At 44.4% G+C, this 13644-nt stretch overlaps 2 protein-coding genes across 2 annotated transcripts; one reads left to right on the top strand and one right to left on the bottom strand.

Annotated features, from left to right (window-relative positions):
* Window positions 1-266: 266 nt before the first annotated feature.
* On the top strand, window positions 267-2117 carry K441DRAFT_489123 (FMN-linked oxidoreductase; the record flags this gene model as incomplete). Its single annotated transcript, XM_067641965.1, has 2 exons — window positions 267-392; window positions 477-2117. Coding segments are annotated over 2 exons (1767 nt in total), but the record flags the coding sequence as incomplete, so codon positions are not given.
* Window positions 2118-11244: 9127 nt separating this feature from the next.
* K441DRAFT_559184 (uncharacterized protein) lies at window positions 11245-11415 on the bottom strand (the record flags this gene model as incomplete). The annotated part of the gene is made up of 1 exon (XM_067643439.1): window positions 11245-11415. A coding segment is annotated over one exon (171 nt), but the record flags the coding sequence as incomplete, so codon positions are not given.
* Window positions 11416-13644: the final 2229 nt, after the last annotated feature.

Here is a 13644-nt window from a genome sequence, read left to right as displayed (position 1 = left end):
AATATTAATATTCCATCACCGAACTTTACCCAGGGATCCAATATTTTTCCTCAAGGTGTGCTTCTCCTAGTTATTACTCACCCCAACACTGACTACCACCGACCCAAAGAGCCTCTGAGCTCCCCTTCGCCATACTCTCTCTATACCCAAGGGCCTCAGAGGTCCTTGCGGCCTGGCGTTGGACCTTACGTCTCCAATTTCGACGATTCCTCCGCGACATGAGCACCTCCGACGCCGCACCCGCGGTCCCAACTCCACCCCCTCTTGGGAACAGCAATGGAGCAGCCTCGTCAAAGCCAGCCCAAAAGGCAAAGCTACACGGCCGAACATTCTACGAGAGTCTCGGGAGTCCAAAATTCATCCTTGCGCCCATGGTAGACCAGTCAGAGTTCGTACGTCCCATCAACTCCCCCACCGAAGTATAAAAAAAATTCCTAGATATAAGAATCCCCAGCTTAACGACACCCTAAAACCAGGCCTGGCGCATGCTCACGCGCTCCTTCCTCCCGCCGACCCGCTCCAAGTCCCTCCTAACCTACACGCCCATGTTCCACTCGCGCATGTTCGCCGACACCCCCCCTTACCGCGCCTCGCACTTCCAGCCTCTCAAGACCGCACTGCCCTCGCCGCCCCCAGACGCCTCCCCCCACATGCCACAGATCCCCCCTGCCGCCGCGGACCGCTATCTAGACGGCAACCCGGCGCTCGACCGCCCGCTCTTCGTGCAGTTCTGCTCGAACACCCCCGCGGACCTGCTCGCGGCCGCGCGCCTCGTCCAGCCCTTCTGCGACGCCATCGACCTGAATCTCGGCTGCCCGCAGGGGATCGCGCGGCGCGGGCACTACGGGGCGTTTCTGCAGGAGGACTGGGGGTTAATTTCATCCATGATCGGCACGCTGCATGCGGAGCTGGACGTCCCGGTTACCGCGAAGATGCGGATTCTGGAGACCAAGGAGAAGAGCCTGGCGTATGCGCGGATGGTCCTGGAGGCGGGCGCGAGCATTATCACGGTGCATGGGCGACGGCGCGAGCAAAAGGGGCATAACACGGGGCTGGCGGACTGGAGCGTGCTGCGGTATCTGCGCGACAACCTCCCGCCCGAAACGGTCATCTTCGCGAACGGGAACATCCTGCAGCGGGGCGACATCGACGCCTGTCTGGAGGCGACGGGCGCGGACGGTGTCATGAGCGCCGAGGGCAATCTGTCCGACCCGACCATCTTCGCGGACCCGGTGCCGAGGGGGGACGAAGGGCGCGAGTACTGGCGTGGGCGCGACGGGAAGGGCGGGTTCAGGGTCGACGCAGTCATACGTCGGTACATGGACATCGTATACACGTACGTCCTGGACGTCGCGCCGCCCGCGCGGGCGCCGCTCTTCCTGCCCTCGGACCCGACCCCCGGCGCCATCCCCGTCTCCGTCCCAGACCCAGACCCAGACCCCCCCAACTCGCCGGGACTGCCCGGAGACGCGCCCGCGCGCCCCCGCCCGGAATCCCCCGCGTCCGCCGAACCCCCCGCCAAGAAGCAGAAGCGGAGCAGGGCGGACAAGAGGCTGCAGAGGGTCAGCAGCCCCAACTTGGCCGCTATGCAGGCGCACCTCTTCCACCTGCTGCGCTCGCTCGTCTCGCGGCACCACAACGTGCGCGACGCCTTGGCGCGCTGCCGCGTCGGGGACATTACGGCGTTTGAGAACGTGTTGCGGCTGGTGGAGGAGGCGGTGAGAGTGGGATTGGTGGAGTATGAGAATGGGGCTGGAGATGAGGGTGCGGGTGCTGGGGTGGAGGGAGAGGGACAGGGAGAGGGAGAGGGGGAGGCAGAGGTCGATCCGTACACGTCGTCGCTGGCGGCTGTGGCGCGGTGTAAGCGGCCGTGGTGGGTGTGCCAGCCGTATGTCAGGCCGTTGCCGAAAGAGGCGCTGGAGAAGGGGTCGATGACGCTGAGTAAGAAGGAGAAGGCGCGGTTGGCGAAAGAAGAGGCGGAGGTTAGGGCGGTGGGGTTAGAGCCGGAGGGGAGGGTTGAGAAGGTCGAAGTGGTGGAGGAAGGGCCAGATGGGGTAAAAGATGGGAGGGAGGGGAGGGAGGTCGAAGTGCCTAGGGAGGGCGTGGTCTGTGGGTGAAGAGTGGCAGAAGGTTTAATGACTTTAAGATTCGGGGTTGATGGAGGGGAGATGCCGGGCGTCAAGCGAAGATACGCTGAGTGACGACAGCAAACGCGAAGCACCTGTTCACCAAAGACGTCTGAGGCAATAGCTGGAGAACACGCAAGAAGCAATTCCAGCACAATCGTCCTAATTCCAAAGAGAGTCGGTTTTAGAAGGCAACTCGATCTCCCGATCCTTTCTGATATCAGGGGACATGAACAGTACAAGCTAAGCGTCTAGTTGGCTTTAGGTGTCTACGACACTACGATAGTATCGGAGGTCCGGGTTAAGCTTGGTGTAACCTTAGGTTACGCACGACCCCCCAAGGTCCGTGACATATCGTCCATATATCCCCCCCCCCCTTTAGGGGGTGGCCCCTACTTTTCGGACGCGTTTTTGAGGCCTAGGTTAGTACTAGGTTAGTATAGAGGTCCTCATTGCGCCTTTAACCTTATTGTCGCCTTAACAATATATTTTTTAACCCTCTTTCTGTTCTTATACCCGCGCTAGCTCTTAGCTTATATAGGGCTTCTAATTTTATATAGAAAGGCCTACTATGATTCTAATTCTACAATATAGAGCCCTCTTCTCCTCCTGTAATATTTACGCGTTTAGTGGCTTTATTTACCCGTACCCACGCCGCGCTTACGCGTCTTTCCCCTAACCTCTTGCGGAGATAGAGTTTTTTTAAAAATCTTTTTACCCTACGGTCTACCTTATAGTTAAAGAAAGCCCCCCTAGCCTCCTCCTCCTCCTTCTATAGCCTTTAAAACATATTTAAGGCCTAAATAGCGCGGCTATTATCACGGCGACTTAGTTAATTAAGACTCTAGCACTGTAATACAACGAGCGCAAGCCTGTACAATTGGTAGTCTATAGACTTAGATATTAAGATAAGGAGCAGAAGGTGGAAAAGGATACGTCTATATACATATGCTAAGGCTTAAGCAAGCCCCATGACTAGATCCGTTACGGTGCCGTAATAGCTATAGGATATTTATAAGGCCTAGCGCTTAATGAATACTATAAGGGCGTATAAGCTAAAGTAGAAAAAGTAGGAAGACTAGTATATAAGACTAAAAGGTAATATAGATGGCGCCTAGATAATAAAAGATAAGCTTTACCTATTTTTAGAGTTATTACGGAGTAAGTATAAGCGACGATAATATATAGCAAGGTAGATATTATTAAGCTATATACATAAACTGTATAAGGAGGTTAAGACGTTACGTAAGGAAAGAAGGTAGGAAAACGGGAAGAAAGGGCATATATTGTTAACTTGGTTGCTTAATTAATATATATATAGGGCAGAATAGGGTTTAGGTTATAGCCCTAGCAGAACTTAGCAGAATTTAGTAGAACTTAGCAGAATATAGCAGAATGCCATAGATTGCCGTTAGATTGCTATTAGATTGCTATTAAATTGCCATTTTACGGTTAGTCTCTAATTACTAAGTTGGTAGAAATAGGTGGACGTGTGCAAGGTATTACGGGGGTGTCCTATAATAGTACCCCCCCTTTAAACTTAAGCTTTTACAAGATAGGGCTATAGTAGTTCTAGGTGAAGTTTATAAAAGTCTTCTATAGCTTATATAAGTCCTATAGAGTTAATAGGTTCTTATAAGGACTTAATAAAGCCTCTTTATTTTATAAGATATATATATTAGCGTTTCTATTTATTATACTTAACGTCATTAATTTTTTTAATAAAATATTCGTTCTTACTATCTACTTTAACTAGTAGGGGAGGATCTTATATCTGTTTGGGTAGGGCGTTTAATATAGAGGTAGCGGGGCGGAGGACTAACGTGTAAAATACGGTGTGGATTTTAACCGTATTAGGGAGCTTTAGTTAGTAGGCGTAGAAGGAGATAACCTTTTTAACCTTATAAGGGCTAGCGTTTTTCTAATTAAGCTTCTTAGCAGGTTATTTTATATTTAGATTTCTTATATTTAGCTAAATAAAGTTACCAATTTAGTAGGCTAGTGCTAGGATTCGTTTCTTATTCGCTACGGTTTTATAGATAAATTAAGCCCATATTATTTCGTTAGTAAGAAACTGTTATAGTTCCTCTATCTTCCCTATAAATTTAGGACAGCGGTAGAGGGACACCCCCTAATTGATACACGGACACCCCCCACTGATTGAGTTTAGTTCCTCCCTGATTAAGTTAGAATATCACGTGAATTTAGGTTGTTTGCATCTGCATTAGTGCGCACGTCGCGTGCCCATACCCAAAATATTACCTCGCATTTGCCTTCCCTATTCCCACCCCAGCCTCTAACTGCTGAGCGCCTCCGCGGCCGCCCGGCTGGCTCTGTTTGCATTAACACATTAACTTGTCGCGCGAGCTATTAGCATTCGCACAGAACACTGGGTATGCTACGCGTGGGCATAGTCGTGGGCGCTGGTGCGGGCGCGGGCGCGGGTGCAGGTGTGGGCGCAGGCGCGAGTGCGGGCATGCTTACAGTGCCAAGACATTAGTCTATGCACACGCGAACCAACACCACACGATCGCAATATTGTCACCAAATTCAATCATTTCCTACATTACAATGCAACGCTCGTTTGGCACAGAAATTAGCGGAAATCGAAGGCCTGGGGCAGAGCTTTTAGATGCATAAAGAGCCAGAATCCTTAGTGCAGTAGAAGCAGGGGAGGAGAAGACTAAAATCGCGGCGAGGTATCGCGTCAGTCGTCGCGTTATTTAACATGCGGAACGTTAGGTACCCTACGTAAACTTTGACCCGAGTTTAAAAGCTTTAACTTAAAGCCTTATATATAGAGTTTAATTAATATATTAATATATATATAGATATAAGGTTTTCTAGGGGGAGACCCCTAGACCCCCCCTTTATAAAGCTTTTACTTAATTTAAAAGTTGTTAACCTAAATTAGGTTTCCCTACTACTATATCTTACTACCCTGCTAATATCTTACACACCTGTTTCTATTACCTATTTATTACGTAGCTACCTTATATATATATAGTCTCTATTTCTTTATAGATTAATCTATATATAAGTCTTCCTAACCTTCTTGTTTTTAGTTTAATAAAAGTAGTAGTAAGGCTAAGGCGCCTTAGTTACTACTAAGTAATATTATCTTACTAAGAGGATCTATTATAGTAACTAAGGCACCCTACTTAAGTTAAGCTTAATTTAGAAGTAATATAGAGTCTAATTAATATTTGTATATATATATAAGGATTTCTAGAGGGAGACCCCTAGACCCCCCCTTATAGAGCTTTTAGAAGTAGTAGTAAAGCTAAAGCGCCTTAGTTACTGCTAGGTAGTATTATCTTATTAAAAGGATCTACTATAGTAACTAAGGCGCCCTACTTAAGTTAGGCTTAATTTAGAAGTAATATATATATACCTCCGTTGTATTACGCTGTGGGGGCTACTTTATAGTAAGGGGTAAGCTTTAGGTAGAGGCTTATATAGAGCTTTAATAGAGGCTTATATAGAGCTTTAGTAGAGCCTTATACAGAGCTTTAGTAGAGCCTTATACGGAGCTTTGTGTAGAGCCTTGCGCAGAGCTATATATAGGCGTGTAGATATATAGTGTGACGGCGCTGGAGCGCGTCACCTAGTTAGGGGTTCGCGTAAGACTTGGCATGTGTATATAGACGTCGCCTCACCACCTTCTCTTGCTCCTTAGCTTAATATCTTCGTAATACAGCATTCGTTCGCTTGATCTTGCAAGCATTCGTTTAAGTCTCTATTGAGACATTTGTTTGATAGTTCGAGCCGTCACATATAGCTATTTATTCTGGCGATTAATTGCAGAGATATTTATAGAGATAATTATATAGGCAATTGTATAGGTGTTTAATTAATCGTTTGTATGGGCGTTTATATAGGCAATTAATTGATTAATTAATTGTATAGACGTTTATAGAGCTGTGCGTAAAGCCGTGCATAGTGCTATTTGTAGAGCCGTTTGTAGAGATATTCGTACGGGCGTTTAGTTAATTAATTGATTAATTGTATAGGCGTTTATATAGGCAATTGATCGATCAATTGACTAATTATATAGGTGTTTATATGGGCGATTGTATAGACGTTCGTAGAGCCGTTTATAGAGCTGTTTGTGTAGATAATTACAGAGCCTTCCTAGTATATTAGTGCTGTATATTAGTAGAGCTTTAGAGCTCCGTATTAAGCTTTAAGTAGAGCTTTAAGTAGAGCTTTAAGCTTAAGGGGGAGACACCCTTAGACCCCCCCCCCCCGCGAACTACGTGCTCTATTTACTGCGTAGGCAGAGCTCTTGTAGAGGCTTTAGTAGAGTATTTAGTAGAGCGTTTGCAGAGCTCTATATAGAGGTTTATGTAGAGCTTTTGTAGAGCTTTTGTAGAGCCCTATGTAGAGCTTCGGTAGAGCTTCGGTAGAGCTTCGTATAGAGCTTTAGTAGAGCTTCGTGCGGAGCTTCGTGTAGAGCCTTATACGGAGCTACATGCAGGCGTTTGCACGGGCGATTAACTGTAGAGACATTTGTAGAGATGATTGTATAGGCAATTGCATGGACGTTTGATTGATCGTTCGTATGGGCGTTAGATTGATCGATTATATGGGCGTTTAATTAATTAATTGATTGTATAGGCGTTCGTATGGGCGATTGTACAGACGTTCGTAGAGCCGTTTGTAGAGCCGTTTGTGTAGATGATTATAAGCCTTCCTAGTATATCAGTGCTGCGTGTTAGTAGAGCTTTAGAGCTCCGTATTAAGCTTTAAGTAGAGTTTTAAGCTCAAGGGGGAGACCCCCTTGGACCCCCCCTGCGCACTGCGTGCTCCGTTTACTGCGTAGGCGGAGCTCTTGCGGAGGCTTTAGTAGAGCGTTTAGTAGAGCTTTTACGGAGCTTCGTGTAGAGCTTTGTGTAGAGCTTTATATAAAGCTTCGTATAGAGCTTCTATAGAGCTATATATAGGCATGTAGACGTTCGTATAGGCGATTAATTGTAGACGTTTATAGAGACGATCGTATAGGTAATTGTATAGACGTTTGATTGTTAATCATATGGACGTTTAATTGATCGTTTATATGGGCGTTTGTACGGGCGATTGTATAGACGTTTATAGAGCCGTTCGTAGAGCCGTTCGTAGAGACAATTATACGGCGATTAATCGTCTGGATGTTTGTACGGCTAATTATAGAACCTTCCTAGTATCCCTTAACACGTCAGGGTCCTCAGAGTAAGTGGCCCGTGCGGGAACACCGTTTTCAAATCAACGCGTACGCATCCTCCAAGGACTCATTTTGGCTGCAGTATATGCAAAATACCGTTCTGCAGGAAGGACGACTGCTGGAGGCCTCATATTAAGCGATCTAACTCCAAAGATTAAGCTTATATATTAATTTTGTATAAAATATTACGAATATCACCGGCCTCATATTCCTGAGTACAGGCACCAAATTCAGGCGATCTGATTGGTTACTCCTTATCGATAACCTGAGGACCCGAATTGACGTGTTAAGGGATATTAGTAATGCGTATTAGTAGAGCTTTAGAGCTCCGTATTAAGCTTTAAGTAGAGCTCCGAGTAGAACTTTGGGCTTAAGGGGGAGACCCCCTTGGACCCCCCCCCCTTTCGCACTGCGTGCTCTATTTACTGCGTGGGCAGAGCTCTTGCAGAGGCTTTGGTAGAGGCTTTAGTAGAGCTTTTAGTAGAGCTTTTGCAGAGCTTCGTACGGAGGTTTATGCAGAGTTTTTGTAGAGCTTTGTACGGAGCTTCGTGCAGAGCTTTTGTAGAGCTTTAGTAGAGCTCCATGCAGAGCTTTGATAGAGCCTTATGTAGAGCTTTGATAGAGCTTGTATTTAGGCTTGTTTTTGAAAGCCTTATAAACGACTTTGTATAGAGCTTTGAGCAGAGCTTTGTATAGGCGTTTGTGCAGGCGTTCGTGCAGGCGTTCGTGCAGACGTTCGTGTAGGCATTCGTACGGACGTTCGTACGGATGATTGTATAGGCGATTGTAGACCTTCGTAGAGACGTTTATAGACACTCGTAGAGACGTTTATACGGGCGTCTGATTAATTGTATAGGCGTCTGGTCGATTGATCGTATAGACGTTTGATTAATCGATCGTATGTGTTCGTATGGGCGATCGTGTAGACGTTTGTAGAGCCGTTTGTAGAGCCGTTTGTACAGACGATTATACAGGCAATTGTAGAGCCGTCGTAGAGGTGTTTGTAGAGACGTTCATCGAGACGATTGTGAGACTTCCTAGTATATTAGTGCTGCGTGTTAGTAGAGCTTTGGAGCTCCGTATAGGGCTTCGAGTACAGCTTCAAGCAGAGCTTCGAGCAGAGCTTCGAGCAGAGCTTCAAGGGGGAGACCCCCTTAGACCCCCCTGCGCACTGCGTGCTCCATTCACTACGTAGCTAGTACACTGAGTGGGCAGAGGTGCTGTAAAGCCTTTGGTAGAGCTTTTGGTAGAGCTTTTGCAGAGCTTCGTACGGAGCTTCGTGCAGAGCTCTTGCAGGGCTTTAGTAGAGCTCGATGCAGAGCTTTTGCAGAGCTTTTGCAGAGCTTTAGTTAAACCCAATGTTTTGAAGTTCGTCACGTGTATTTTGCAGGTAGATACCGCCCGCGACTTTTTTTCTAACCAATTAGAAGCCGGATTTCCAACCAATCAGAAGCTAGCTTGGCGGGGGTTTGAAAATTTGAACACCTACACCTGAAAGTATAGACCACTCGTACCTCGGGTCAATAATACAATCGATCGATGGAATAACCACCACACGCTTAAATCTCTACCAAGACCCGGACAGCCCGAAAAGCTTACTCGACGGCAGAAGCGTCTACTTCTTCGAATTGTACGCAGGAACCCTCGAATCGACTATGCAGCTCTTAAGTGTCAGGCTGTAGGGGTCACTGTTAAGCATAGAACTTTGCAACGTCTATTTAAAAAACACTATATTACGAAGTGGCTCGCCAAAAAGAGACTAAAGCTGACGCCAGCGGTAGCTTAATTGAGGTATCTTTGGGCTCGAAAGTATAAGGGATTCCCTTAGAGACGTGTTAAGTTTTCTGATGAATGCTTATACGAACGAGGCTTAGGAAAGAAGCCTGTCTGGGTCTTCCGGACGTCTCTATAAAAGTAGAATTATGACTTTATTATAGAGGTGTCTAACGAAAAGGATCTTATATAGATAATCTACGCCGCTTTTTAGTACGATGGCCGTTCGGAGTTAATTACTATAGAAAGAGACGTTTTAGCGTGGAAGGAAGGCTATAGCGCCCGAAGCTATATTTGGGCCCTAGAAGAGGGTCTTATGCCAGTCTATAAGCCTTTAGATATCTACTAAATGGATAACGCTCCAATCCATATGTCGAATCTTATAAAAGAGTAGTTGGAAATACACGGTATTTGGACGCTGGATTTCCCCCTATACTCGCCCGATCTTAATCCAATTAAGCACCTTTGGCTAGCACTAAAACGGAAGATTCTTAAGCTTTATCTAGAGCTTAAACAGATGGGACAAAGTAAGGAGGATTTAGAGCGTTTAATTGAGGCATATAAAGAGGCGTGGTTGGCTATCGATTAAGGCCTTATGCGACAATTAATCGACAGTATGGACCGAAGGCTGGAGGCAGTAAAAAAAGCGCATGGCTGGCAGATAAAGTATTAACTATAATTAAATAATCTCATACTGATTTGGCTGCATTTAATTGCTGCGGCGTTGTGCGATTGTTCAAAGTCGTGTCAATTTTGGTGAGAATTCGTGTGTGCACAGACTAATGTCTTGGCACTGTACAGGCAATTCGTAAACATTAAGCAGAGGTAGCAGCACCTAAATAAATTCATACGGCGCCTCACAGAGTACTGCGCAATCGAGGTGTTACGGTCATAAGAGTAATCTATCTCTTCATACACGTGATTTTTTGTCAATTTTTTGATTGGTGGCTGCGGCTCAGGGGCTGCAAATGGCGGGCTTATTTTCCAGCCTTTGTAAGCTGTTTTTACTGTAAAAAGGCAGGAAAAATAGCCCTAAACTTGCAAGCCCATAGTCTAACTAGCGAAGGTGCGTACTTATAAGAAGTAGGGCATAAGCTATATATATAACGGGCTTATATAAGTGCGTCTAAACTATATAAAGATGCTAAGCTAAAGAGAAGAAGAAGAGGGGGCCGCTAAGGCGCTAGTAGTAAGCGAGCTAATAGCGATTTTTTATCCCGGGAATGGAAAATCCTAATTAGCTAGTTTCTACGTAATTCTACGCAAGCCCAATTATATAACGATAGTGGTAGAATAGGACGTAGTAGGTGGTATGCCCTAGCACCGTCCCAATATATATATATATAAAGTAAAGAAGCGAACGCTTAGGTAGGCGGGTAAATTAACAGCAGCTTTAATTAACGAGAACTAGCATATTCGAATTTAATTAGATAATATTATTACTACTTAAAGTTCTTAATAAAGAGACTTTAAGCCGTGCGCTATGGGTTACGTAACTCCCTATAGACCCTATTATCTATCTCTTTATATACATAATTTTTTATTAATTTTTTAATTAGTAGCTGCGGCTTAGGGGCCTATAAATAGCGGGCTTATTTTCCAGCTTTTATAAGCTGTTTTTACTATAAAAAGGTAGGAAAAATAGCCCTAAACTTATAAGCCTATAGTCTAAGAAGAGCAAAGCATAACTATAGCCAAATTAGGAGAAAATATATGTAAAAAGATATATTTTAGGTGTTAGCCTTATACGCAAGGCTAAGTTAAAGAAAACGCTAGCGGGGTGCCTAGTTAAAACCTCCGTAAAAGTCGGAAGGCGTTAGCCTATAAGGTTAAGTAATAAAGGCGAAAGGCATTTAATAACTAGCGGCCTAGGCGTTAGACCTCATTAGAGAAGCTATAGTTTAGGGCGTATTAGGCCGCGCCCCTATAAAAGCTGTAACCTATATACTATGCGGCTTAGATACTATAGAGGGTTAGCCTTAATTTAAGCATCCTCTGCGCATATAAGGCGGAGAACACCGCGCTACTAGATGCGGTAAATAGTGGCGTAAAGGGAGCCTAGGGGTCTAGGAGAAAAAGCCTTTATAGCGCTGCTATAGGGCAAACCGCGTTAAACGTGGCGGCTACTATAATTTAAATGCCCTACTTATCCTTATTAGTCTTACTCCATTTAAGATGGAAGGTAAGGTAATCTTTAGAGGGGCTAATCTGTACGTCTAAGCGGGTAGCCTTAGTCGCGGCAAATAATAGTTTAGACCGTTGCTTATTAGTATAGGAGATCTCACCTATATAGAGGCACCCTGCGAAGGCAAGGCAGAAGGCAGCGTTAGTATTTACCTCTTAGATTAAGTTGCTGCTAGTTGCAATCTTAGCGAGGATACTGCGTAAGATTAGCAACTTTAGAGTAGCTTCTTTTAGGCTAGGGTTAAAAGAGGTTGCCCTATCTAGTATATAACAAAGTAACGTATTCTTAAATACTGTAACTAGGAGAACGTAGTTAATGTATATAAAGCGGATTACGGCGAGGTATAAGCGTATGGTCTTTAAAGCTACCCTACCTATATACGGAGAACTATTGCTATACGTTCTCTATGCTACCCATTCTATAAGGTTAGATAACTAGGCTAGGTATAGCGCTACAGCCCTTATAGCACAGAAGAACTCCCATGACTTTATACCTAAGGCGTACGTCTTACAGGTGCTAGGCTTAATGCCGTGCCATAAAAGGCTTAAAACTAAGTAAGATTGGCCTAATTAGGTAATAAACGCAGGCGGCGGGCCCAGTAGGTCGATTAACGAGCCTAAAGATAAGCCGTTAGCACTAAGAGATCAATTTAAGGACAGAGATTTTTAGTTATAGCCCAGTTAAAGCGGGAGAGTACGTTAGCTAGTATATTATCTTTAGATAAAATCTAGGAAGATTATAACTAGATATTAAATGCGGTAGCCTAGACTAAGATTTATTAAAGGAGCAAATTGGTAAGGCCTTTAAGCACTATATTTTGCAGGCCTATAAGGGTAACTATATTGTCCATATAGACGTAAATAAATAAATATTACTAGGTAGGGCTCTATTTTACAAATACGTCAGTAATAGCGAGTACTTTAAGCATATTAATATGGGTATAGAGGTGCTTAGGGGTAGGGGATGCTATAAAGAGGTTATCTTATAGCAGCGCGGAGGCGTAAGGGCGCTATTAACTATAAGGAGTAGAATAGGTCTCGGCGAAGGAGTAGCCTAGGCAGCTATAGAAGAAGCTAGTATAACCGTATTTAGATAAGGCGTCTGTAAAGAGATAGATCTAGGGGTAAGTAATATCCTCCTAAAAGAAACAAACCCCATTTTAAAGCGCTAGGGCTTTACTCTACTAAGCTAGGTTAAAGATTACCGCTAGTAAGATAGGCAAAGTACGGCGGTTTATAAGAGAGAAAGCTATAATAAGGTCCTATAGCGATCTTAAATAAAATCGCCCTAACTAGATAACTTTTATGGCCTAAGTAAGGCTGCCTCTAAGTTACTAGCACTATTTAAGAGAGACTTAGGGCCTAAGAACAAAGGAGGTAAGTATATTTTATAGTGCTATCTACTTAGCAGGGCTAAGGGATAGGGAGAAGATATTAATGTTAATCTAATAGCCTAATATGTCTAACACCATGCTATAGGAGTCTTTTACAGCATTAAAAGAGAAACTAAGTAGTATAATTATAAAGTTATATACGCAAACTACTAGTGCGTACCTATGTCTAGGCGTAAAATAAATATAAAGTTATTTAGATAATAAACTAGTGTAAAGAAGGCAATAATTAGATAGAGGTGGCGTTTAAGGACCTAATATAGGGCTTCTATAAAGAGGTTAAAGAGAAAAGGCGCAGTGGCTAGACTAAAGGGAAGGCAGTATTTAACGTATACTATCTTCTCCTACTTAAATCCTAGTAGGCGTTAATTAGTAATAGCGACTAGGATATTCCAAAAAGCGTCTTTAAGATCGCGTTTAAAGATAACGGCGCCTCTTCTAGCGAGGAGGATAAGCGCTAAAATATTATCTACGGTACTATAAATAAGGGTAGAGTAGGCCTCTAGAATAGCAGCGTTAATGGAGAGGCCTTAGCGAGGCTTAGGTGAAGAAAGATTATAAATACGGCGGAAGGTTCCATCTAGCTTAGGTATAAGTCCTAAGGGGAAGCAGTAGGTTGCTTTAGGCGGACGAATAGTAATGCGGCCGATGGGCAGATTAATAGCAATTTTTATAGTAATTACCCTAGGGTCGGCATTAGAAGGGAGTTAATTTAAACACGTACGCGCTAGTAGTAAGGTAGTAACTCTAATCCGCGCGCTATACGTTAGGATACCCTTAATTAGGGGGCCAAGATCTCTAGGGTATAGAAGTAGCTTATCCCTCTAGGCCAATACGTTTAATAGCGATAGTAAAGTATAAAGTAAATACTCTAGGGTAAACGCCTTAAATCTTAGCGTTAAATTTGGGTATAAAGGGGGTATAAATTATTACGGAGACCCCTTATAGTCTTTCTTAATGTAATTCC

This window comes from Cenococcum geophilum, assembly GCF_001692895.1.
Source record: "Cenococcum geophilum 1.58 unplaced genomic scaffold K441scaffold_19, whole genome shotgun sequence".
NCBI classification, from domain to species: domain Eukaryota; kingdom Fungi; phylum Ascomycota; class Dothideomycetes; order Gloniales; family Gloniaceae; genus Cenococcum; species Cenococcum geophilum.
This window is presented reverse-complemented; position numbering and strand designations above follow the sequence as displayed.